At 36.3% G+C, this 22,579-nt stretch overlaps 3 protein-coding genes across 3 annotated transcripts in view; all 3 read right to left on the bottom strand.

Annotated features, from left to right (window-relative positions):
- Window positions 1-14,373: 14,373 nt before the first annotated feature.
- Window positions 14,374-15,305, bottom strand: LOC113316529 (cytochrome P450 71B20-like). Its single transcript, XM_026564691.1, has 2 exons — window positions 15,243-15,305; window positions 14,374-14,985 (listed from the first exon to the last, which is right to left on the bottom strand). The coding sequence occupies exons 1-2, from the start codon at window positions 15,243-15,245 to the stop codon at window positions 14,374-14,376; spliced, it is 615 nt and encodes a 204-aa protein (XP_026420476.1). The 5' UTR covers window positions 15,246-15,305.
- Window positions 15,306-19,418: 4,113 nt separating this feature from the next.
- On the bottom strand, window positions 19,419-19,985 carry LOC113316528 (cytochrome P450 71B36-like). The gene has a single exon (XM_026564690.1). The coding sequence runs from the start codon at window positions 19,983-19,985 to the stop codon at window positions 19,419-19,421; it is 567 nt and encodes a 188-aa protein (XP_026420475.1).
- A 2,204-nt stretch (window positions 19,986-22,189) lies between these two features.
- LOC113317426 (NADPH-dependent codeinone reductase 1-4-like) overlaps window positions 22,190-22,579 on the bottom strand; it is a 1,800-nt gene continuing 1,410 nt past the window's right edge. The window contains exon 5 of the mRNA XM_026565548.1: window positions 22,190-22,579. This exon is cut by the window's right edge and continues 1 nt beyond it. Within this exon, the coding sequence (XP_026421333.1) occupies window positions 22,382-22,579 (198 nt within the window). The 3' untranslated portion in view covers window positions 22,190-22,381.

The raw sequence follows: 22,579 nt of genomic DNA, 5'->3' as shown, positions 1-22,579 counted from the left end.
CAGCTCAAATATGGCTTGTTTCTGGTTCTCGCGAGGGAATGGAGAGTGTCGAAGCTGGATGGATGGTAAGCTTACATGCATGCGTATAATTCTAAGTTCCATATTCACCACTATAATTACTTGTCAGGTAAATATTTTCCGACTATCCTTAAATCTAGATTTCATGAAACTTTTCAGGTAAATCCCACTCTGTATGGCGATACAAAAACACGATTCTTCGTATATTGGACTGTAAGCATCTATTCCACAACACAACACCTTACTGTTCAGCTTCTTCATCTTTTCAAAAGTTGCGTACCAAGCAATTTCTTTCTGAATTTATTTCACAACAGGCTGATGGATCACATACGACGGGTTGCTTTGATCTTACATGTACTGGGTTTGTACAAACAAACCATGAAGTTGCTCTAGGTTCTCCAATTGAACCAGTTTCCAGCGAATTTGGCCCTCAATACGAAATAGCAGTTTTTATCTTTATGGTAAGACTACGTGCTTTTTCACGTGAGAAATAGCAATTTGGTCATTCTGTTCTAAAACAATGTAATTTTATAGTGTAACAAATAGTCATTTTGGTCATTTTTTGGGTGGTTTCAGGATGTAAACACAAGCAATTGGTGGTTACTGTTAAACCATAAAGAAGTAGGATATTGGCCAGCTGAACTATTCGTGTTATTGAAAGGAAGTGCTAAAGTGGTTCAGTTTGGCGGTGAAGTGTATTCCGAAACCATAGGTAAAGAAGGAGTGAAGCACACATAAACAGGAATGGGGAGTGGAGGTGATGCAAGGGACATGTATACTGGTGCAGCTTACATTCATCATGTCCGAATCATCGATTATTCTTTAACAGCAAAGTACCCTGAATGGGTTATGGAGTATATGGATGAACCTTATTGTTACAGTGCTTACAACTATGTTCAGTACATTAAAGAACCAGAATTTTATTTTGGAGGCCACGGTAGTCATTGGAACCCTTATTGTCAATGAGAAAAGAGACTAGATAGTTATTCCGATTATTCTTTTGTTGTCTACCTAGTACTGCTGATTAACTAAGGACTTGTTTAATGATACATTTTGCACAAGTTGTCCATCATTGTTTTTTCTTGTACCACCTCAAAAAGGTGTGTTTACAACTGCTTTACATCTATCCAAATGTCTAGAACTATTGGTACGTTTCTCGGCAAAAACAAGTGTTGTTAGAACAAATGAAAAAAATGGGAAAGGCGAATGCACTATATTGACGTGCAAATACCATGCATGAGTAATTCTTCTTGCCTAGGCCACGGTAAAGTTTGAGTCTGCGTTTCAAAGAGGGGATCTAGTGTTTAAATTGCAAGATGTTAAGGTCTAGTGTATGGGATCCTATATCTAGTGTGTTTTGAGCCCCACGGTAAAGTTTGCTATGTCCTCCTTTACGGCAATTATGGTAGCATTTCTCATCAAAGTAGACAGTTTGCTATATTTAGGGTAACCAGCTTAGGGTTCATGACCCATTTCAGCGTAGTTTTTGCCTTTCTGTACATATAGGATTTCCGGAAAAACAAAACGATCGAGTCCTACATACAAGTAAAGGGAATGGATGGCCTATACGGACATACCTAGAGGTAGAGGTGTAAATTGGGCTGTGCCAGCACGAGCACAACACGCTAAAATCTGAGCCCAACCCATCCCAACACGTGATTTAGCCCAGTACGGCTCAACACATTAGTTTCGTGGGTTGTGCTGGGTTAGCCTAATCGGCACAATAGCACAACACAGCACGCGACACGGATAAGCACGTGGCCCAGCCCAGCACAACACGTTAAGAAAGGACGTCATAGCATGCACATGTACACCATATAACAAGGCATAGTACATCACATTTTGTGTATATTTCACAAAAGAGTCACTATTCAAGCTAATTTTTGACATTTTATGCTGACTTATTTTTATAACAACACATATAATACCTTAATATTTGGAAAATATATTTCAATATTGTTGTTATAATGTCGTTACCTATATTTGACTAGAACATTAATTTACATAACAATGATCCAATTTTATATTTGATGAGCGATTTCTTTTTATTGAGTAAACTTGTTAATTTTACTTGAAATAATTTCAAATGATATGTTGTCTATTTAAATTCTCGTGATAATGTCCGACTTAATGTATAGATTAACTGATTTCAAATTCTTTATAGCACGTGTGCCAGCACGGCACAGCACAACACGTTTATTTGTGTGTTGTGCCTAGTTTTGACTAGTAAAGCACAACACGGCACAACACGTTTAAATCGTTGGCACAACACAGCACGACACATGACATAGATCTGTATTCAGCTTCTGCTGAGGAACGCGAAACTGTGTGCTGCTTTTTAATCTTCCAAGAAACATGAGAAAACCAAGAAGAACAAACCATCCTGTTAATGAAGGTCTAGTCAATGGACAGCTCGCCCAATCTGAATCACACCATCCTTTTAAACTAAGACCACTATCAGAACGCAGTAAAATTCCTTGTCCTGGACTCTTCTTCAAATATCTAACCACACGAAGTGCTGCTTCCCAATGCTCCATTCTTGGTTGTTGCATAAACTGTGTAAAATGTGCACTGAGTAAGTCAGATATGGTCTTGTAGCTGACAGATAAATCAAACGACCAACCAATCTTCTATACTTTTCCACATCCTCAAGGATTTTTCCCTTTGCCAACGCCAGTTGATGATTCGTCTCCATTGAAAACTCTGCAGGTTTTGCACCCAATTATACTGTCTCCATTATAATATCTGATGCATATTTCCTCTGGCATATGTAGAAACCTTGTTTGCTATGAGCCACACCAATCATAAGAAATTTCATTTCCCCCAAATCCTTCATCTTGAAACATTGTCCCAAGTAAGTTTTAAAATTATGAAGTCCAACAAGATCATTGCTTGCCATAATCAGATCATCCACATAAACTAAGACATTAAGTTGTATTTTTCCTTTCGTCATAGTAAAAAGAGAATAACCTGAATACGATTGTTTAAAACCATAATTCTTCAAGGTTGTTGATAACTTTGCAAACCAACACCTAGGCGCCTGTCTTAGACCATAAATGATTTGTTCATTCTACAAACCATATTGGAATTTCCTTTGGCAAATCCTGGAGGTATCTTCATATACACTTCCTCCTCCAAATCTCCATGAAAAAATGCATTATGGACATACATTTGATGCACTTCCAAATTCTTAACTGCTGCAAAACAGCTAGAAAGTACGAACTGTTGTCATCTTTGCCACTGGCACAAATGTTTCATTATAATCCAGTCCTTCAACTTGATGATTCCCAAATATCACCAATCTTGCTTTTAGACGTATTAAATTCCCATTTTCATCACGCTTCTCTGTATAAATCCATTTACTTCCTAATGCCTTCTTACCAGGTGGTAATTCTTCCAATTCCCATGTTCCTTTTTCCTAACGAGCTCTTATTTATTCATTCATGGATTTTTGCCAACCTGGATGCTTCATAGCTTCTTTGAAGCTCTTGGGCTCATTTCCAGCCGTTATAGCTGCAAGATACTTTCTATGCAATCATAAAAATGATCACGTACAACTAACATGATATGTCAAAGGATAAGGCGTATCTGAGGCTGATGATTGTGCAGGTTGAGTGGAAGGTGGACTATTCTCATGTACTATATGCGTAACAAAGCCCTTGAGTCAGTTAGAAGGAATTTTCTGACGTTTTCTTTTACCCATCTCAATGTTGTTATTATCTACCATAACTTTAGCCGGAGTTTCATTGGATGAGGCATCCTGTTCAGTCTCCTCATGATGTTCTTGAACATTTCATTGCAAATATTTTATTGCACATTCAATACCAAGCTGTGTTTCATCGCTTCTTTGTTGTTGCTGCATCTCAGGCTGCTGAGTTTCAATAACTTTTCTAGGAAACTGTACTTCTTCTCTATCCTCATCATCACTCCAACACGTTTCCATACTTGATGGAACAATATTAGTTGACTGTTCAACATTGATTGTCATATATGGAAACTAGTGTTCATAAAAATCTACATCTCTTGATACCCAAAATTGTTTTGTGTTTAAGTCATACACTTTCCACATGGATAACTAAGAAATACACACCTTCTTCCTCGGCTTGCAAACTTATCTCCTTTACTATTATGATTATGCACATAACACAAACATCCAAACACTTTCAACTGATCATATGGAGGTAACTTTCCAAACATGATTTCATATGGAGTCTTGTTATTAAGTATAGGTGTTGGTGTTCGATTGATCAAGTATGCTACAGTCTGCACACTCCCCCCAGAATTGTATTGGTAAATTATCTTGAAATCTCAAAGCTCTTGCAACATTCGTTATATGCTGATGTTTTCTCTCAACTCTCCCATTTTGTTGCGGTGTACCAACACAAGACGTCTCAAATATTATTCCATTAGTCTTAAAATATCCACGCAAAGCATTAAATTTTGTTCCATTGTCACTTCTAACATTTTTGATTTCCTTGTTAAACTGACGTTTAATAAGAGCAATAAAGTTAAGAAATACCAATTCAACTTCAGTTTTATTCTTGATCAAATAAATCCACACACCTCTTGAAAAATCATCACTGTTGTTAAAAAATAATGAGCTCCACAAGACGAAGGTGTCTTGTAAGGCCCCCAAAAATCCAAATGAACTAACTCAAATATGCAGCTAGCTTTACTCTGACTATTAGGAAAACTAATTCGACGATGGTTTGCTCGTGGAAAAATATCACAAGCATTATTATTCTTCCAAACTAACCTACTCACAGCTGGTATCTTTTGTAATACTTTCTTTTACCGGATGTACCATTATTTGATGCCATAGCTTGTACGAATCTCCACAAACTACAAGCACTTTAACTGAAGGTACACCACGAAACAGATATAGTCCACCTTATCTCTCATCAACTCCAATCACCTTCCTCGTCAACTGGTCATGTATAAGACATAAACTGTTAGTACATTGCACAACACAAGCTAACTCATCGATCATCTGTGTGACTGAGATCAAGTTACATGTTATTTGACATATATAAAGAACATTGTTAAGCTTCAAACCACCAGGAAGAATCACAATTCCTATTTTATCAGATTTCGCATACTTTCCATCTGGCTAGCCTAATGAGCATGCCGTAATTTCTTTTACTTCTATCATGTCATCAATGTTACATGTGGCATGATTCGTAGCCCCTGTATCCACAATCCAGGAAGTACGATTATATTTACCTTGCAATTGTAGTTTTGATTTGTTTGAACTCAAATAGTCAGGCACTTGTTAAAGATGAGTCGTTGTACGCCAACCAATCCAGATCCATCTGCAGATGTAGTACCACTGTTTTTTGTGCTGCTGGTACATTTAGATTATTTTCCCGTACCGTATTGGTGTTTCCATATCCTATGCCACCTATGCCAGGCACATAATTACCTCGGCCTCTGCCACCAGCTCTGCCGCCTCTACCAGATCCTCTACCACCACGAGATCTTTCAACCCACCATTAAGAGTATGTAGCCAATGATTTGAAAACACCCATCTTCAGATTGTCCAACTCTATTACAGTGATTACAAAACTTCGCAGCATCATAAGTGCTTTTGGTTGCTGTCTGATCAGGTTGCACTTTAAACGCCATCACATTCTCCTGCACTTCTTTAGATAGAAGACCATCTCTCATTCTTAATCTTTCAGAGTTCACCATAGTTTGGTACGCAACATCGATAGTTGGTAAAGGATCTCGTGCTAGCAATTGTTCATGCAGTGAGATATACATACCATCCAGGCCAATCAAAAAATAATGGAGATAATCTTATTCAAGCAAGCTAGTTACCTGAGTTGCAATATTACAGGTACAAAGACCACACTTGCATTGTGGTATTTTCATATATGTCACCAGCTCATCCCAGAATTTGTTTAATCTTCCATAATAGACAACAACACTCTCAGACTTCCATTGTTTACACTCAAAGAAGATTCAGTTGACAGATTCTTGTGCCGCTGACAATACAAAATCTCTTCTTTAAGTGTGTCCATGTAAGAGTCACATCGTCATAATCTCCTAACGTTGATCTGATTGAAGAATCCAGCGTGTTATCAATCCAGGAATTCACCATTGAATGGACAACAATCCATTCCTCCAGCTGGTCAGGGTCTTCAGGTTGTTCAATGGTACCGTCAACAAAACCAAACTTCCTCTTAGCAATCAAAGATCTTCAAATGGCTCTAGCCCATTCATCATAATTGGTTCCTTTCAAAACAATCCGAGTAATTAGAATACCAGGACCATCACTTGATCCAAGATGATACACCGGATTTTTCTTCGGCGAATCATACACTATGTCTTTTCCCTTCGTTCCACCTAATGAGTTTGTTCCATCTCCTTCTCCCGTCGCTTAAAGAGAACTTGAAAATTTTAGGGTTAGGATTTTAACTAGGCTCTGGAGACCATGTCAAGTTCTCGACAAATCTTATTTTCTCATTCATTAAACAGGATATTTATACATTCAAGTCTTGGTCATCAAGACACAATACGTGAACTGCACGTATTCAAACTTCCCTAGAATAAACATAACTCAAATATAGTATATTTCCTAATACAGTAGAACCTCTGTAAACTAATACTTGCTAAAATAATAATCTCGCTAAAATAATAAAATTTCTTAGTCCCTTCTTGGGCTGATAGTGCTAAAATAATAATTTCGACAATATAATAATTTAATACGTTTCAAAAATCTCCCTTAAGTATTTATAGGCCCCGGATATTATATAAATTAATAGTTAATGATAAGAAAATTGAAAAGTTTTTTGTACGTATCAAACTTTAGGAAACTACGAGTCAATAGATTCTGTTTTTCTTTGAAGTTCAAATCTAATGGTATTTCATTCCTAATACTTCGTAATGCACTCATAAGAGCCGGAGTTGCATTATTATATTGCAACAAATTATATTCCAATGAATGAATATCTAATTTTATGTATTCACTTCAAATTCCAAATCGTTCAAATTTAATGAGTCGAAATCAATTTATTGACGTTATTAATAGGAAATATTCTATAAATTAATATATTATTAATTTATCTTTAAAATAATAAGTTATTAATTTATCGATAATTTAATATCTCTTTAAATTAATAAAATTTAGTGGTCCCAAGGCTATTAAATTATAGAGGTTTAACTGTAGACACCAATCAAGAATATAAACCCCACTCATGTCTCGTTAGATACATAAGAAAAGCACACACCAAAAATCTGATTTCACTTGCATTCATTGTTTTCATAGTATTGAGAGATAAACACTAAATTTGGTTCGCCATTTCCTTGAGTTTGGAGTGTTTCTACTTTAGGAAGAAATATCGTTGTATCCTGGGAAACGTTTCGCAAGTAAGACCCATTAACACCGGAGTGGGGCGAATTTCGTCTTAAGGAAAAATTATCTAATACTCGATTCGATCTATACATAGGTTCTTAGTCTTCTGATATCATTGATTCTCTTTTCTTATTCTTTGGTTCTCGCATTTCGGATCAACATCAGTTGCATAAAAGGAGAAAATATCCAACAAAATTCGTAAGGCACAGAGACCTTCCATTGAAACCAGTTTCTCCATCATCGATGGATTTTCTTTATCCTCTTATGATGATAAATAAAGATTAGGTTTAATCACCACCACTGCTATCTACCGCCACTATACAACCACATCATCAATAAATTTTCTTTATCCTCTTCTAATCCTATCTGAATCAGCTGACTGAAAAACATGTTGGGTTTTTGAGAACCATCATCAAATCAAAATCAACGTTGTTCTTCGTCATCAAAATCTTCTCCAATCTTATGTTTAAATATGTAAGTTTAATTTCCGAGGTTTTGAATTGATTTTGGTTTCTCTGTAACTGAAATTAGGAGAAACTGACGAGGATTTTTGAGAGAATGGATTTGAGACAACAACAACATCAACGAAAACCCAATATAGTTGAGATGGTATCGATGTATTTAATCTATGTGTTATCGATAGAATTTGTGATCTCAACATCCGAATTTACCGAAGAGTAACACACTGTGCAACCCAGTTTCATTCAGTTTGAAGTTGGAGAAATATGGATTCACACGAGTGTAACACACAATGCAAGCCAGTTTCATTTAGTTTTGAAGTTAGATAAATCAGGATTTACCCAAGAGTAACACACGATGCAACCCAATATTCATTCAGTCTGTAAGTTGGATAAATCTTGATTCACCCAAAAGTAACACACGAAGCAACCAATTTCATTCAGTTTGAAGTTGGTTACATTTGGATTCACCCAAGAGTAACACGAGGTGCTCATTCAGTTTAATCTTCTATAAATTCAAATTCATCCAAAAATAGCACAAGATGCAACCAGTTTCATTCAGATTAGTGTTGGCTACATCAAAGAATAACATAAGATGCAACCAGGTGCATCCAATTTAAACTTATATGAAATCGGCATTTTTTTGTGTGTGTATGTGAGTGTTCTTATTCTATTTCTTCTTCAATTCTTCTCTTAGTGGGGGTTTTTGGCGGTGATGTTTATTTGGTGGTGGCGATGGCATTTTTTGGTGGTGGACATGGTGATGTTTAGTGTCAATGATGTTGGTGTTTGTGTTTTTGGTGATGGAGAAAGATATTAGAGGAAGATGATGTCGGGGGCGTGGATCTAGTTGTCTGTCAAATGTGTTTACCAGGATATGATTGTCTGTTACAAAAATAACTAGCTGACACCCATCCATTTCACCCATACCATCATCTTACTCGTTCATCGCGACCAGGTTTGTTGGATACTCGTCCATTTGACCTAATTTCTCTAGATTAGGCAATCCAAATATTTCAGTTTCAGTAATTTGATTTTCTTTTAAATTTATTTTGGTCTGCTGTATTTTGTAGTGGTGATTGATTCTTTTAACGAGTCAGGACACATTCTATCTTCTTGGCCAAACCATGGAATTTGGAGCATTGGATTTATTGTTAATATAAGTATATCTAATAAATGTTAATGTCTTTTTAGGGGTTTTAAGGATATTTTTTATGATTTTAAAATTGTCCCAACCCAAGTTTCTCTGTTAAGCTTTAAGGCATCGTGTCAAGAGAGTTATTTTTGATTTTTTCTGGAGGAGTTAGGATGTTAGTTTGTTCTTAAATATACGGGTTATCATTTCACCTCATTTGGCTGTTCCTGCTTCCAATTTAAACCTAAATTCCTTTTGATATTATTAGAGGAGTTTTATTTTGATGTTGACCTTGTTGAGAATATTAGTCCCACACTGTCTGGGCAATCTAAAATTCTGCGGTTTATAATTATTTGGGCCTCTCCAAGCATTGCTAATTGGTTTTGAGTTGGATGCCCGTAGACTTTAACATGGTATCAGATCAGGCTATTGATTGATTCTGCGGTTTATAATTCTTTAGGCCTCTCCACTCATTGCTATTGATTGATTCTGCGGTTTATAATTCTTTAGGCCTCTCCACTCATTTCCAATTGGTTTTGAGTTGGATGCCCGTAGACTTTAACATGGTATAACTTGGGGTTAGTACCAAACTCCAATACGTGATTACTGGAATATTGCACCAGTGTGAAGGACCTGCATGGAAATGATGTACATCTGAAGCCGTAAATCTTCTCTCTTTTATCCTTAAAGATGCGATTATTTCATTCCTTCCAGATGGTCCCAACATATGGCGTAAGGGATTATGTTCCACATGAAATTTCCTGCAGTGAAAACCTCACCGGTAACCAACACCTGCGGTGTAAACCTTACCGCCACCGTGGTGAGAAGTAAGGTTTGAAAAGATTGGTGTCTAATTAATTAGGGTTTCATCTGGGATATAGGCAACTCCCCCATATCATTTAAGAACGATTTTTTGGGGATCATGGTTTTTTTGGGGGACCATGATTCTATTTTTAGTAAGACATTTAGAAGTAAATCTAGGTCACCCCTTATCTAGATATTTATATTAATACCTAAATTACCCTTCTGATTAATTTTGGGTAATGATTAGTGAAATCAAGTGAAATGATTAAGCTAAAGAAGTAGAATTATTGAGAGAGTAAAGTTAGACAAGATGAAGAAGAAAAACATGGAAAATAAATTTTTTTTTGAGTTCAGTAATCTTGAGTATTCAAGTGATGATTCAGTTGATGATAGAACATCTGAATCTTCATCTCCTTTCTTTCCTAGAGTATTTGTTAATCTTCACAATGATCTGAATATGATTTATTTCTTAGATGGTGATTGTATTCTTCCCCAAACTCAATCTCAAGATGAAAACGATGGATTTTACCAACCACAACCGGAGGAAGAGCATTTGGGTTATCAGGTATGCTTCAAACTTAGATAATGTTGGTTTAATTGCTCCCAACTTTCAAAAAAAAATGAAATTTTTTATGTAGATTTGGGCCAGTTCGGTTACCATATGTCAAGAACATGTTACTGAACACACCTGAAAGTGTAGTTCGGTTACCTTTTCCAAACACGCAGGTTATTGTACTCGCTCGTTAATGGAGGTTTTGGTAGTACAGTATAATCTTCGGTTTTCCCACAATGTAACCGAACTTTAGGGTCTAGAAAATCGGTTGCTTTGCAAACAATAACTAACCGAACTTTACGTGAAAATAAAATTTTACCAATTGTACATAGTTCGGTTGGTACGCAAAGTTCATACCAACCAACTATCCAACCGAACTTTACGTTAAAAAAAAATATTCCAAGTGTAAGAAGTTCGGTTGGTTCGCAAACTTTTATCCAAAAGCGTATCTAACCGAACTCACCGATAAAAAAAAAACCAAAGTTACAGTGCTATATTCGGTTACCTAATATAAAATGGTAGGTAACCGAACTTTGAACTTAACAATTTATTTGGGTACATCTTGTGTGTTCGGTTACATATCAAATTGCTCTACCAACCGAACTTAAAGTTCAGTGATATCCTTATTTTGCGAAGGAACCGAACTTATGGACTTGTGTTGTTTAAATATAAGGAGTTCGGTTAAAAGTATTTTTTGTGAATCAACCGAACTCTGAGTTCGGTTAAGAAAAAATTAATTCGTGATAACCTAACTTTTTGCGACGAAACCGAACTTTTTGCGACGTAACCGAACTAAAAGTTCGGCTGAGACTTGTTTTTTGCGACGTAACCGAACTTTTCTTTGATAAAAAAAACCTCCATTAAACCTCTCTGCAACTTCCATTTTCAACTCATTTTGATGATTACTTCTCATTTATTCAACCAAAAACGAATGACAAGTAATGAGTTTGTGAGGATATCTTTGTTAATGTTTTAAATTAAGCGCATAGAGGTGGTGGTGGTTGGCGGTGGTGGTAATAAGAGGTGGTGGTGGTAATCGGTGGTTGGTGGTGGTGATAATCGGAGGTGGTGGTGGTGGTAATCGACGGTGGTGGGCGGTGGTGGTGCGAGGAGGTGGTGGTGGTAATCGGTGGTTGGTGGTGGTGATAATCGGAGGTGGTGGTGGTGGTAATCGGTGGTGGTGGGCGGTGGTGGTGGGAGGAGGTGGTGGTTATATATAAAGGTGGTTATTAGGTTGGTTTTAAATTAAATTAGGTTAAGGATAGGTTAGTCATTTCAACACTTTAGGACACCCCATATAACTATAAAGAAGGTGGCCAAATAAAACATGGTCCCCTCAAAAAAACCATGATCCCTAAAAAATCATTCTCATTTAATGAATTTTTAGGCTTTGAAGAGGTTGTGTCTCATGGGCTTCTTATTCATACAATGTGTAAGAGATTTTTTTGGAAACCTATTTTGAGGCATATTAGATTTTTTTGAGGCATAATAGATAATGCCAAAATAGGGTAACTAAATAAAAAACAACATCACCCCTCATCCACCATTTTTGATAATGACATAACTACCCTTATATAATTAGTGTAAATGATCATGATTAGAATTGATTAATTATGAATTTTAAGGATTGATTAAACATTAAATTATTAGTGGTTAATTAGTAGAAAAATCAAATTTATGTGAGAGAGTTGGGATTTTTGAGAGGAAGAAGAAGAAGTGAAGAAAAAAAGCTTGGGTTTTGACTTTTGAGATTTTAGTGATTAGAAGTGACCAAAATGTGTGATTCAAATCAGAGGTACACTTCTATCGAGGTTTAATTTCCTTTTATAAGTTGAATCTGCCAAAAAATTGAATTTTTAAAACCCAGATCTGCTGACCAGATGAACAGTTCGGCTAATAACTTTTGAGCCGAACTTCACTCAGAAAGTGAATCATCCACTAGGTTCGGCTTGAAAAATTGAGGTTCGGCTGGAAAATTGAGGTTCGGCTGGAAAATTGATGTTCGGCTGGAAATATTGTGAAGTCGCATTAGCCGAACATAGTGTTTCTCTAAATCATACACTAAGTTCGGCTCAAAATTGATACCGCAAGATCAGCCGAACTGATCTTCTGAAAACCCTAATTTCATCTTTGAAATCATATTCTACCGATCAAACAAAATAAAATCAATCAAAAAAAAGGTGGGTTTGTTACGCATACACTCTAAAATACATCTAAGAGCAATTGAGATTTTGATTTCGCATTCCAACATCGCTCACTTCGATTCGTGTTTCCTTTGTTTGATTAATTTCTTTATTGAATTGGAGTCCTAGATGTTTAAGTTTAAAGTTTATTTTGATTTTTAATTTTAGGTTTTTGAGGATAAGGGAACTATGACAAATTGAAATTATTTAGGGATATATAGGTAATTACACTACCTTTAGACACCCCTTATAAACCCACCTTATATAATATAATGGATGAGTATGCCTCAAAATAAGTTTCTTTTTTTGGGCCATCTCATTTTATATGTTACTCTTCCAATCGAAAGTTGTATCTCGATGTAATTTCTAGTTTTTAGCTTGATTGTAATAATTCTTGTTTCTTCAATATACTCCCTCTTTCAGGATCCGAAAAAAAAAAAGAATCCTGCAGTGGAAAAGTTCCATATATCGATCTCGAGAAATGCACGGGTAACTTGTTCATTAAACACCCAACTTGCCCCGAAGACATTTATGAAGTGATTCCAAATTAATGTTGCCTTGGTCAGGGACGGACCCAAAAATCTTTGTTGGGTAGGGCTAGATCATTCATTTCCAATGCGGCCGAAGGCTGCGAAAATTTTTCTTAAAACAAACCGCATAATTAGGGAAAGTCGAGGTTTTCCTATAAGAGACTAGACAAATAAATATCAACATGAACTAAATTCATAGAAAAAAACATGAATAGAGAGAATAAATAGTAGTTTATATAAGAAACAATGAAAAATAAGTGAGGTGAGAAGAAGAAGAGTCATGTTTTAAACTGAATTCTTGTTTAAATCTATCTTGTTATGGGATAAAATCTACTTGGGCTAGAAACTACACTATCAAACTCTGATTTTGGGTGGGCTGGACACATATTCACCCAAATTTTGCATACAAATTTTTTGTTTGACCAAAACATGGGACGGGCTATAGCCGGGGTTAGCCCCTTGCTAGGCCCGTCCCTGCCTTGGTGCAATGAAGGAGTAAGTGATTGACAGATTCGATACTCTTTTTACACATAACACACCTATTTGCCGCAATACGACCTCTACGGTAAAGATTATCGATAGTCAAAATGGAGCCTTAGTCGGCACGTTAGAATTCGTTTTTCGGGAATCAAAAGGTACTTGGGTTCTCCAAATGCTCATAAAAGATTTTACGGTGAACTTTCCATCTTTTTCCCACTAACATCTTCTTGTGTGGTCTTTTGATAATAACTAGCATAACTATTCAAACATTTACACCACAAAGACTTAAGCATTGATGCAGGGTGGAAATTACTGAGTAGGGGGGGCCATGGGAACATGAACGCCTGACCTCTAGTGCTAAATTTTTCCTTGACTACCAATTACGTTAATTATGACCAGGGACGGATCCAGGAAAGAAAAAATTTCCTTTTAAGATCCGGGCTAGAAGTTTTGGTCGAGCAAAAAAAAAAAAAATTGGCTTGTGGATTAGGAAGCCTACCCGGGCTAAAGGGGGCTGTAGGTCCGTCATTGATTATGACAAGTCCATTTCTGCTAATCGTATAACAAAGAAAAAAATAACTAAAAAGAATCCAATAATTTGCTTGGCTAAACAATCATGGCTGCTATGAGCCAGTAGAATTCGGTAACCCCCATACATCATCCTTGTAGATAGCGCCATTGATATTGTGGTGCATGTTGAGGCCGTGTACACTAACACAATCTTAAACCTATCTAGAAGTGTTATTATTTTTTCTTTGCTTGTCGCTGTGGAGTTTTACTAAGTGAGTTGTGAAAAAAGAGAGGCAAAATATAAAAAACATTCATGCAAAATTCTCTTATTTAGATTTCTCCCAGTCATACAAACTTGATGGGTACAAGTTTAAGCGGAATTTTCTTATGAATAATAAGGCCTGATAATGATTCCTCCATGCTTATGTCCTCCTTGTTCATTCCTTTTGGTAATTCCCAATCGAAAGCGTACAATAAATTAGCAAGGATAAGCTCTGTTAACACGACAGCCATATTCATTCCTGGGAAACCCCTTCTACCTCCCCCAAAAGGTATGTATTCAAAATTTTGGCTTCCAAGATAATCAATGGAGCTATCTTTGAATCTCTCTGGGAAAAATTCTTCTGGGTTTTTCCAATATTGTGGACTCCTCCCATTTTCCCACACATTTATTAGAACCCTTGTTTTGGGGTATATGTCGTATCCATTGATCTTTCTATGTTCCATGCTTTCTCTTAGAAGCAATGGAGCTTGTGGATGCAACCTCAGAGTTTCTTTAAATACCATTTTTAAGTATTTGAAATTATCAAGGTCTGATTCTTCAACCTTCCTTTTTGATCCCACATAGTTTCTAATCTCTTCTTGAACTTTCTTCAATGCTTTTGGATTTTTAGTCAGTTCTGCCATTGCCCAACTCACTGCTACAGCCGGTGAGTCTACTCCACCAAGAAATACGTTCTGATAAGGTTTACACAGAAAATCATATGTGTGGCGTAAGATTATGCTAAAATGTAGAAACTAAGAAGCAAGAATCAAAAATATGTACTAAAATACTAATTATTATTTTTTGGTGATAAAAACCTGACTGCTAAGTATCATGGCCATACTTGTGGTCAGACTTCAGAGGTTCAAAATCCTAAATAGAGTTTGTTGATTTCTAAAAACTTCACTCACCGTGTCAAATAATAAAAAGAGAAAAAAATGGAATTAATTACCATAAGAATTGCTTTGATATGGTCGTGTGTGAGATGAATCGTACTCTGTTGATCCTTCTCTAGTTTAAGAAAACGTATATGATGTCTTCATGATCCAGTTTCAGTGTCTCCGGGTTGACATGTTCATCTATCATTTGTTGAAAAAATTGTCCAAATCATGGAAGCATTTTTTAATGGCAATTCAAGATGAAACTTAGCTTACATAATGACAATTCTCTTTATTGATGTTTAGAAAATCTCTCAAAACTAAACACAAGCTCTAATCTTGCTCTTATGATCAACCACAACTTTGGTGATCATATATATATAGAACTATGAATTCCTTTTCCTAGTCCTATTACCTTATTACATGTCTTTCCTTTTCTTAGAACTAGATGACTTCTAATTCCCCTAGGATTACATCAATTTCCTAATCTTGTCCTTTACACATGTATTTCCTATTCTTAGAACTAGTTGGAACCTAATTCCCTTTAGGAATACATGCTAGGCTTTCCTTATTCTAACCAAACATGTTAGAGACTATCTTAGCCTCAATGTTGAAGTTAATCCAACATTCTCCCCCTTAAGCTTCAACTGCACTTGTGACATGTCTTGTACTCCAATCAGTTTTCTCATTTCTTCAAACTTGATCCGAGCTAGTGCCTTTGTTAGTATATCTTCTTTCTGCTGAGTTCCTGGTATGTGTTCAACGTTGATGATCTCCTTCTCGATACATTCTCGTATGAAATGATACCTTTTGTGAATGTGTTTCGTCTTCCTATGAAACACTGGATTTTTAGTGAGTGCAATTGCATACTTATTATCAATCTTGATGAGAACTTTTTCAGGTTCTCTTCCTTTGATTTCACCCAACAATTCTTGAAGCCATATTGATTGTTTAGATGCTTCTGTTGCGGCCATGAACTCAGCTTCACAGGATGACAGAGCTACTGTGTCTTGCTTCTGTGAACAACATGTAATAGGTGCTTCTCCTAGATAGAATATATGACCAGTTGTACATTTTCCATCATCTTGGTCAATATTATGACTGCTGTCACTATACCCAACAATTCCTTTTGATCCTCCTCGACCATACTTCAATCCATACGTGATTGTTCTTTTTAGGTATCTTAATATTTGCTTCATGATGTCACCATGATACTTGCGTGGACTTTGCATATAACGATTAGCTACTCCCACTGAGAAAGCCAAGTCTGGTCTTGTGTGTAACAAGTACCAAAGACACCCAACATTTCTTCTATAACACGTTGAATCAATCTCTGCTTCTTCTTGTGCCTTTGAAACTTTAAGTCCAAACTCCATTGGTATCTTTGTTGGATTACAAGTTTCAAGTCCTGCTTCTTTCAGAATTCTCCTTGCATAAGCTTCATGTTTAATCTGAATCCCATCTGGCTTATCAACTAGAAATCAAGTCTTGTTTCTGTTGATTGAAATAATTTCTCTTCTACATGCTTGTGTCCATTTAGTCGAGACCTTTGCTTCCTGAAAATTCCTTGGTTCATCATTAACAGAAAGTAGCATAATCTCACATTCTTCTGCAGCTTGAAGAAAATAATCCTCCAGATATTGTGGCTTTTGTATCTGTCTTGTTGATTTTTGCAGTGAAATGGGTTGAGTTATTTCATCGATCTCCTCCTCCTCTTCTTCTTATTCTTCTTATTCTTCTTCTTCTACTTCTTCGTTATTCTCAGTGTTTTCATTATTCTCTTCTTCTTCTTGATTAACATCATTGTTTCCATTGGTATTGATGATTATGGGTCCTTCGCCTTCATCAATTACTTGAACCCATCTCATGTGAAACATTCTTGGATCCCTACTTGGTCCATCATTAGTTTCTTTCCAGTTCCAGTTTGCTTTTTCATCGAATACCACATCTCGACTCACTATTACTCTTTTCGTTGTTGGATTGAATAATCTGTAAGCTTTGGATCCAGGCTCAATTCCTAGATGCACAAGAGTCTGAGATCGATCATCCAGTTTCTTAAGAGTTGCAGAATCAACTTTTGCGTATGCTTTGCAACCAAACACTCTTAAATGATCTATGTTTGATTTTCTCTTTCGCAAACTTCCATATGGAGTCATGTCTTTCAGAACTTTCGTAGGTATCCTGTTTATTAGGTATGTGGAGTGTAGTACAAATTCTCCCCATAGATAATTAGGTACCTACATAGCCTTTAAATAACTTCTTGTCATCTCCATTAGAGTCATGTTTCTCCTCTCCACCACTCTGTTTTGTTGTGGTGTAATAGGACCACATAAATCAGCATGAAGAAGCTCTAATGGCTTTGAGGCTCTGAATGTTGTTGCTTTTGGAAAACCTTGACGCGTTTGTTTCCCAACTAAACATGATTCACAGATCCTTGATTCATCGTTTATCTGTGGTAGCCCTCGAACCATCTTGTTCTAAGACATAGTTTTTAAGGTTTTGAAACTTATGTGTCCTAACCTTGCGTGCCACTTCCATGTCTGATCTTCCAGTCTCATATTCAGACACAATGGCCTTCCAATCATGAGACTTATCTTGTAGAGTCGATTCTGTGAGCGTGAGACTCTAACTAAAAGTCTTCCACTTGGGTCATGAACTGTTAGATAATCTTGTCGCATTCTAACATCAAATCCAACTTCTATAGCTTGTCCTAAACTTAGAATATTGCTTTGTAAGTTTGGGATAAAGTAGATGTTTGTGACAAGCTTTTGTTCTTCGGTCTTGCTCGGAAATAGAATTGATCATTTTCCTTCAATTTCTACAGAAGATTCATCCCCAAACTTCACTTGTCCTTTGATTTTCTCATTGAGTTCAGAAAAGTAGTGTCTCTTACCAGTCATGTGATTGTTGGCTCCATTATCTAAATACCAGATTCCTTCTTCTCCATCCTTTGATTCGTAGTTCTTTGGTATTAGTTTCCCTTCGTTTAAGAATACAACTTCGTGCATGAAAAGAGTTGTATCTGCTTCCCTTGTTTCATTCTTATTTTCTTCTTCCATCTTTTGTATTCTTTCAGGGCATATAGAGGAGAAGTGTCCTGGTTTATCACATCTGTAACAAATAATGTTTGATCTATCCTTCTTTTCTTTCCCTTGGTTTTGATCATTCTGACTTGTTGTTCGATCTTGTGAGTTAAACCTTCCTCCCCTTCCTCGGCCTCTGTTTACTCAACCACCTCTTCCACGACCTCTTCCTCTTGTCGCAGAGTTTTGTTGGTAAGAGTTTGTGTACAAGAGTTTTCCTTGAGTTTCTCCATTGTTTTCTTCATCAAGGATTCTCTCTTCATATGCTTTCAATCTTCCAATTATATCTTCATAGATAGTCTTATTTAAATCTAAGACTTGTTCGAGAGAAGCTATGATATGAATATACTTGGATCTTGGTAAACTATTGAGAAACTTCTTTACCAGTTTATCTTCATCAATGGATTGTCCAAGTGACGCAGCTTTTGAGGCTATCTCTGATAGCTTTCCTGCAAAGCTATCAATAGTATCAGTGTCTTTCATCCTCACTCTTTCAAATTCAGACATTAAGGTTTGCAGACGGGCTTCTTTAACTTGATCATCTCCGAGATTACGTGCCTTTATTGCATCCCAAATTTTCTTTGAAGTTTCCTGTTCACCAACTTGTAGAACAAGACATTCTGGTATTGCTTGAAAGAGTAATCCAATGGCAACATTGTTTTTGTCTGGGTCCAATGTACCAGGATCAATTGTTTCATCAGTACCTTTATTCTCATGGCCCATACTGTGTAGTTTGTGGCGTTGAGGATTGGAACTTGTATTGATGGTGGTGTGAACTGTTTTGCACCCACAATGGTGGTTTCGGTTTCCATGGCTCAGAAACAAGCTCTGATACCAATTAATGGCAACTTCAAGATGAAACTTAGCTTATATAAAGGCAACTCTCTTTATTGATGTTTAGAAAATCTCTCAAAACTAAACACAATTTCTAATCTTGCTCTTATGATCAACTACAACTTTGGTGATCATATATATATAGAACTATGAATTCCTTTTCCTAGTCCTATTACCTTATTACATGTATTTCCTTTTCTTAGAGCTAGATGACTTCTAATTCCTTGGGATTACATCAATTTCCTAATCTTGTCCTTTACTACATGTATTTCCTCTTCTTAGAACTAGTTGGAACCTAATTATCTTTAGGAATACATGCTAGGCTTCCTTATTCTAACCAAACATGTTAGAGACTATCTTAGCCTCAATGTTGAAGTTAATCCAACATTTTTCAGTTTTTCTGTGCATTCCAATGATCCTATCAACAATCCAACCTACATTAGGAAAGAAGTCGGTCGCCGAGAAACCACTCAAAACAACCACGACTTCCTTAAGAATTGCTGTGACTGTTCCATCATCAAATTGGTTCTTACTTTGACCACTTGCGCAACCAAAAGCAACTCTGGAGATTGTTTTGTGCGCAAAACTTGTTAACTTTTCTAAAACATCAACGAGAGTGATATTTGAAGAATCAGATGATTTGGATTCGATCAAAACGACGACTTCCTCTGCCCTGACTGCCTTAAAAGATTGCACCCTTTTTGTACTATAAAGTTCAAGAACACATATTTTTCCAATTTCTCTCCAATACTCTCCATATGGGAAAAAAGCCATATCTTTGTAGTTATACGAAAGACGTTTTGGTCCAGCAAGTTGAGGTCTGGTACAAAACTCAAGATCATGTGTTTTCAAGATTTGTTGGGCATCTTCAGCAGAGGATATTACAATTGTTGGTACCATATATTTTTGATAGTGCTTGATTAGGAGGTTTTGCAAGTTGATGTAAATTTACAATGATTGGAAGCTTAGGAGGACCAGGTGGGAAATTGGGTTTATTTCGGTCATTTCTGCCTTTGAATAATGTGATGAGAAAATATACAGGAAGGAGAAGTAGAGGAAGAAGTAGAAGGAAATTATAGGGAAGAGTACTCTCCATGTACAAATGAGGTGAGATTATGATCTGATTTTGTTGTTGGTGGCGTTTTAATGTTCCCTTTATATTGCTTATAAAGAGGCATTTGGTATGTAATAACTAGCATAACTATTTAGACATGTTTGTGGATAATGTACGTCATGCTTATTGTGGTGCATGTTGAAGCCGTATACACGATAAGGATGTTACTATTTGCTTGTCGGTAACAATGAGATAATAATTACCAAATTTTACACGGGTTACCAAATACATCGTAATCGTAGTAGTTCGTAGGGTTAAAGGGTGGATTTTAGTAACCGTAGGTGGCAGCCTTGTCTTACAGTATTATTATCATGAATGTTAGAGTTTTTTTTACTGTTGGTACTTGGTAGACCGTAGACTCCGGTCTACATGAACTGTGAAAAAAAGCAGGGACCTTGAACCTAGGGTAGGGCTAAGTTCATACTTGGGTTGGGTCGGTCGCCAAGAAAAAGAAATTCTTTTCGGAAACACAAAATTGGTTAGAAAGACCAAAATCAACAATTTCGGGGTGAAAAAGACATGTAAAATTTGATATTGTTAAAATTGACGAGAATATAAAAATAGCCAAGATGTAAACAGTTTCATCCTACCTATTTTCAATTTTGTGTTTTCATCCTCGCTCTTTTTTTAAGTTTAAGCCAGGATGAATCCAGTTTCATTCTTGCTATTTTTCTGGTGTCAATTTCACCCATACTTATTTTCACTCGTCCATTAGAACCACGTTTTAAAAATATTTGGAAAAATGACCCATTTTCTGTTTCGGAAAAGGATTAAACAAACAGAAAAAATGACCCATTTTCTGTTTCGGAAAAGGGTTAAACAAACGGAAAAGGGACAAATGACCCATATTGATACTTAGCTCCTTTATAATGGAATTGATCGATTGACGGAACGAACGAGCTTCTCATATCTCCACAACAGCAACAAGGCAAAACTTTGGAAAAAACAGAGTGAATCACTTGTTCAACACGTTTCCCTTAAGACATTAGCGCCCGGCTACACTCAAGAGTGATGCTATAGCCCTCACAGGACGGATATCTCCAGGATAAAACACTCTACTACACATACTACTAGCATATGTAGTAGATGCTCAACTTGAGCTTGGCAACTCCGAAAAAACCGTTAAGGAAAATCACGAACTCTTAAGAAACGCTATAAAGTAGTTTCACTTAGGGGTCCCTCTAAAATATAGAGCAACCCCTTTCCCATAGATTTTACAGAAGTAGTGACTTTCTTTATATAATGAAGTAAAACAATTTAAGAAGTGGAAACTACACGATGTGGGACTGATAAGTTTTTCATTCACAAACGAAAATAATAAATTATTATTTTTATTAAACCATTAAAAATAAATTTTTATTAATCGTTTTCCAACACCTACTACTAGCCTGATGGTAAGATCGTTGGATCAAACAAATTAAAAATTGCAACAGAAATCTCTTAAATGAGTTCTAAGCATTTCCTTAGTCCAAATCAAACTTTATGTAACAAGGATAAATGTTTATTTATGGTTGGAAACCAAGCCAACCTATTATTAAATCAGACATAGGAGAAGTATTGGCCTATTGGGTTCTTCAAACAATAACCATTTAACAAGGTTAGATGAAAACAGAGTAACAAAGGTGTCGTACATGTGTCGGTCTCAGACTGCTGGAATTAATCCCCACCAAATTATTGGTACTCTCACAAGGATTATATTCAGAAATATCTCCGGTAGAGTCATTGATTGAGTTTTGATCCGGCCCTGAATGGGATCCATTTGACAACGACATAACATGGCTACGCTATAAGAAAATTTTGATGGTCGAATGAGAATGCTGACAATGAGGTGCAAATATACTGGGGAGAGGCAACTAAAATTCATATAGAACAAACTCGAAAATCCCCGGTCATTTATAGATTTTGGTGCGTTCTATAATAATTGCGCACCGATTAACAATGCTGCAACAATTGTGTTCTCAACAATTAAAAGGTTATCGAGTGTATAATATAAATAAAAGGATAATTCGCCAATGGTATTATGCTGAGAGCAGCACCAAATCAATTATATAGATAGGCAAGAAACAAAACAAAAGGAACCAAATATTAAAAAGATGTCAATGATTGCATACATACAACGTTAAACACGTCCGGAAACAAATAATGGCAATTCAATGACCATAGCATGTTCTAACATGAAGTTTCAAGCAGCTTTTTCATCCCAGAACTCTTCTAGAGATTTGAAAGGTCCATTAGATGATATCATAAATTCCTGAATTATTAATCTGCGCTGTGGAATCTCACCAATCCTTTCCAAGTCTTCCTTAGTCAGTTCCCAATCGAATATGTTCAAGTTTTCCCTCATATTCTTTTCACTGAAACTTTTCACCACAAGAATCGC

The sequence above is a fragment of the Papaver somniferum genome, chromosome 10 (assembly GCF_003573695.1).
Source record: "Papaver somniferum cultivar HN1 chromosome 10, ASM357369v1, whole genome shotgun sequence".
NCBI classification, from domain to species: Eukaryota; Viridiplantae; Streptophyta; class Magnoliopsida; order Ranunculales; family Papaveraceae; genus Papaver; species Papaver somniferum.
The sequence above is the reverse complement of the archived record's forward strand: the minus strand, read 5'-3'. Positions and strand labels throughout refer to the sequence as shown.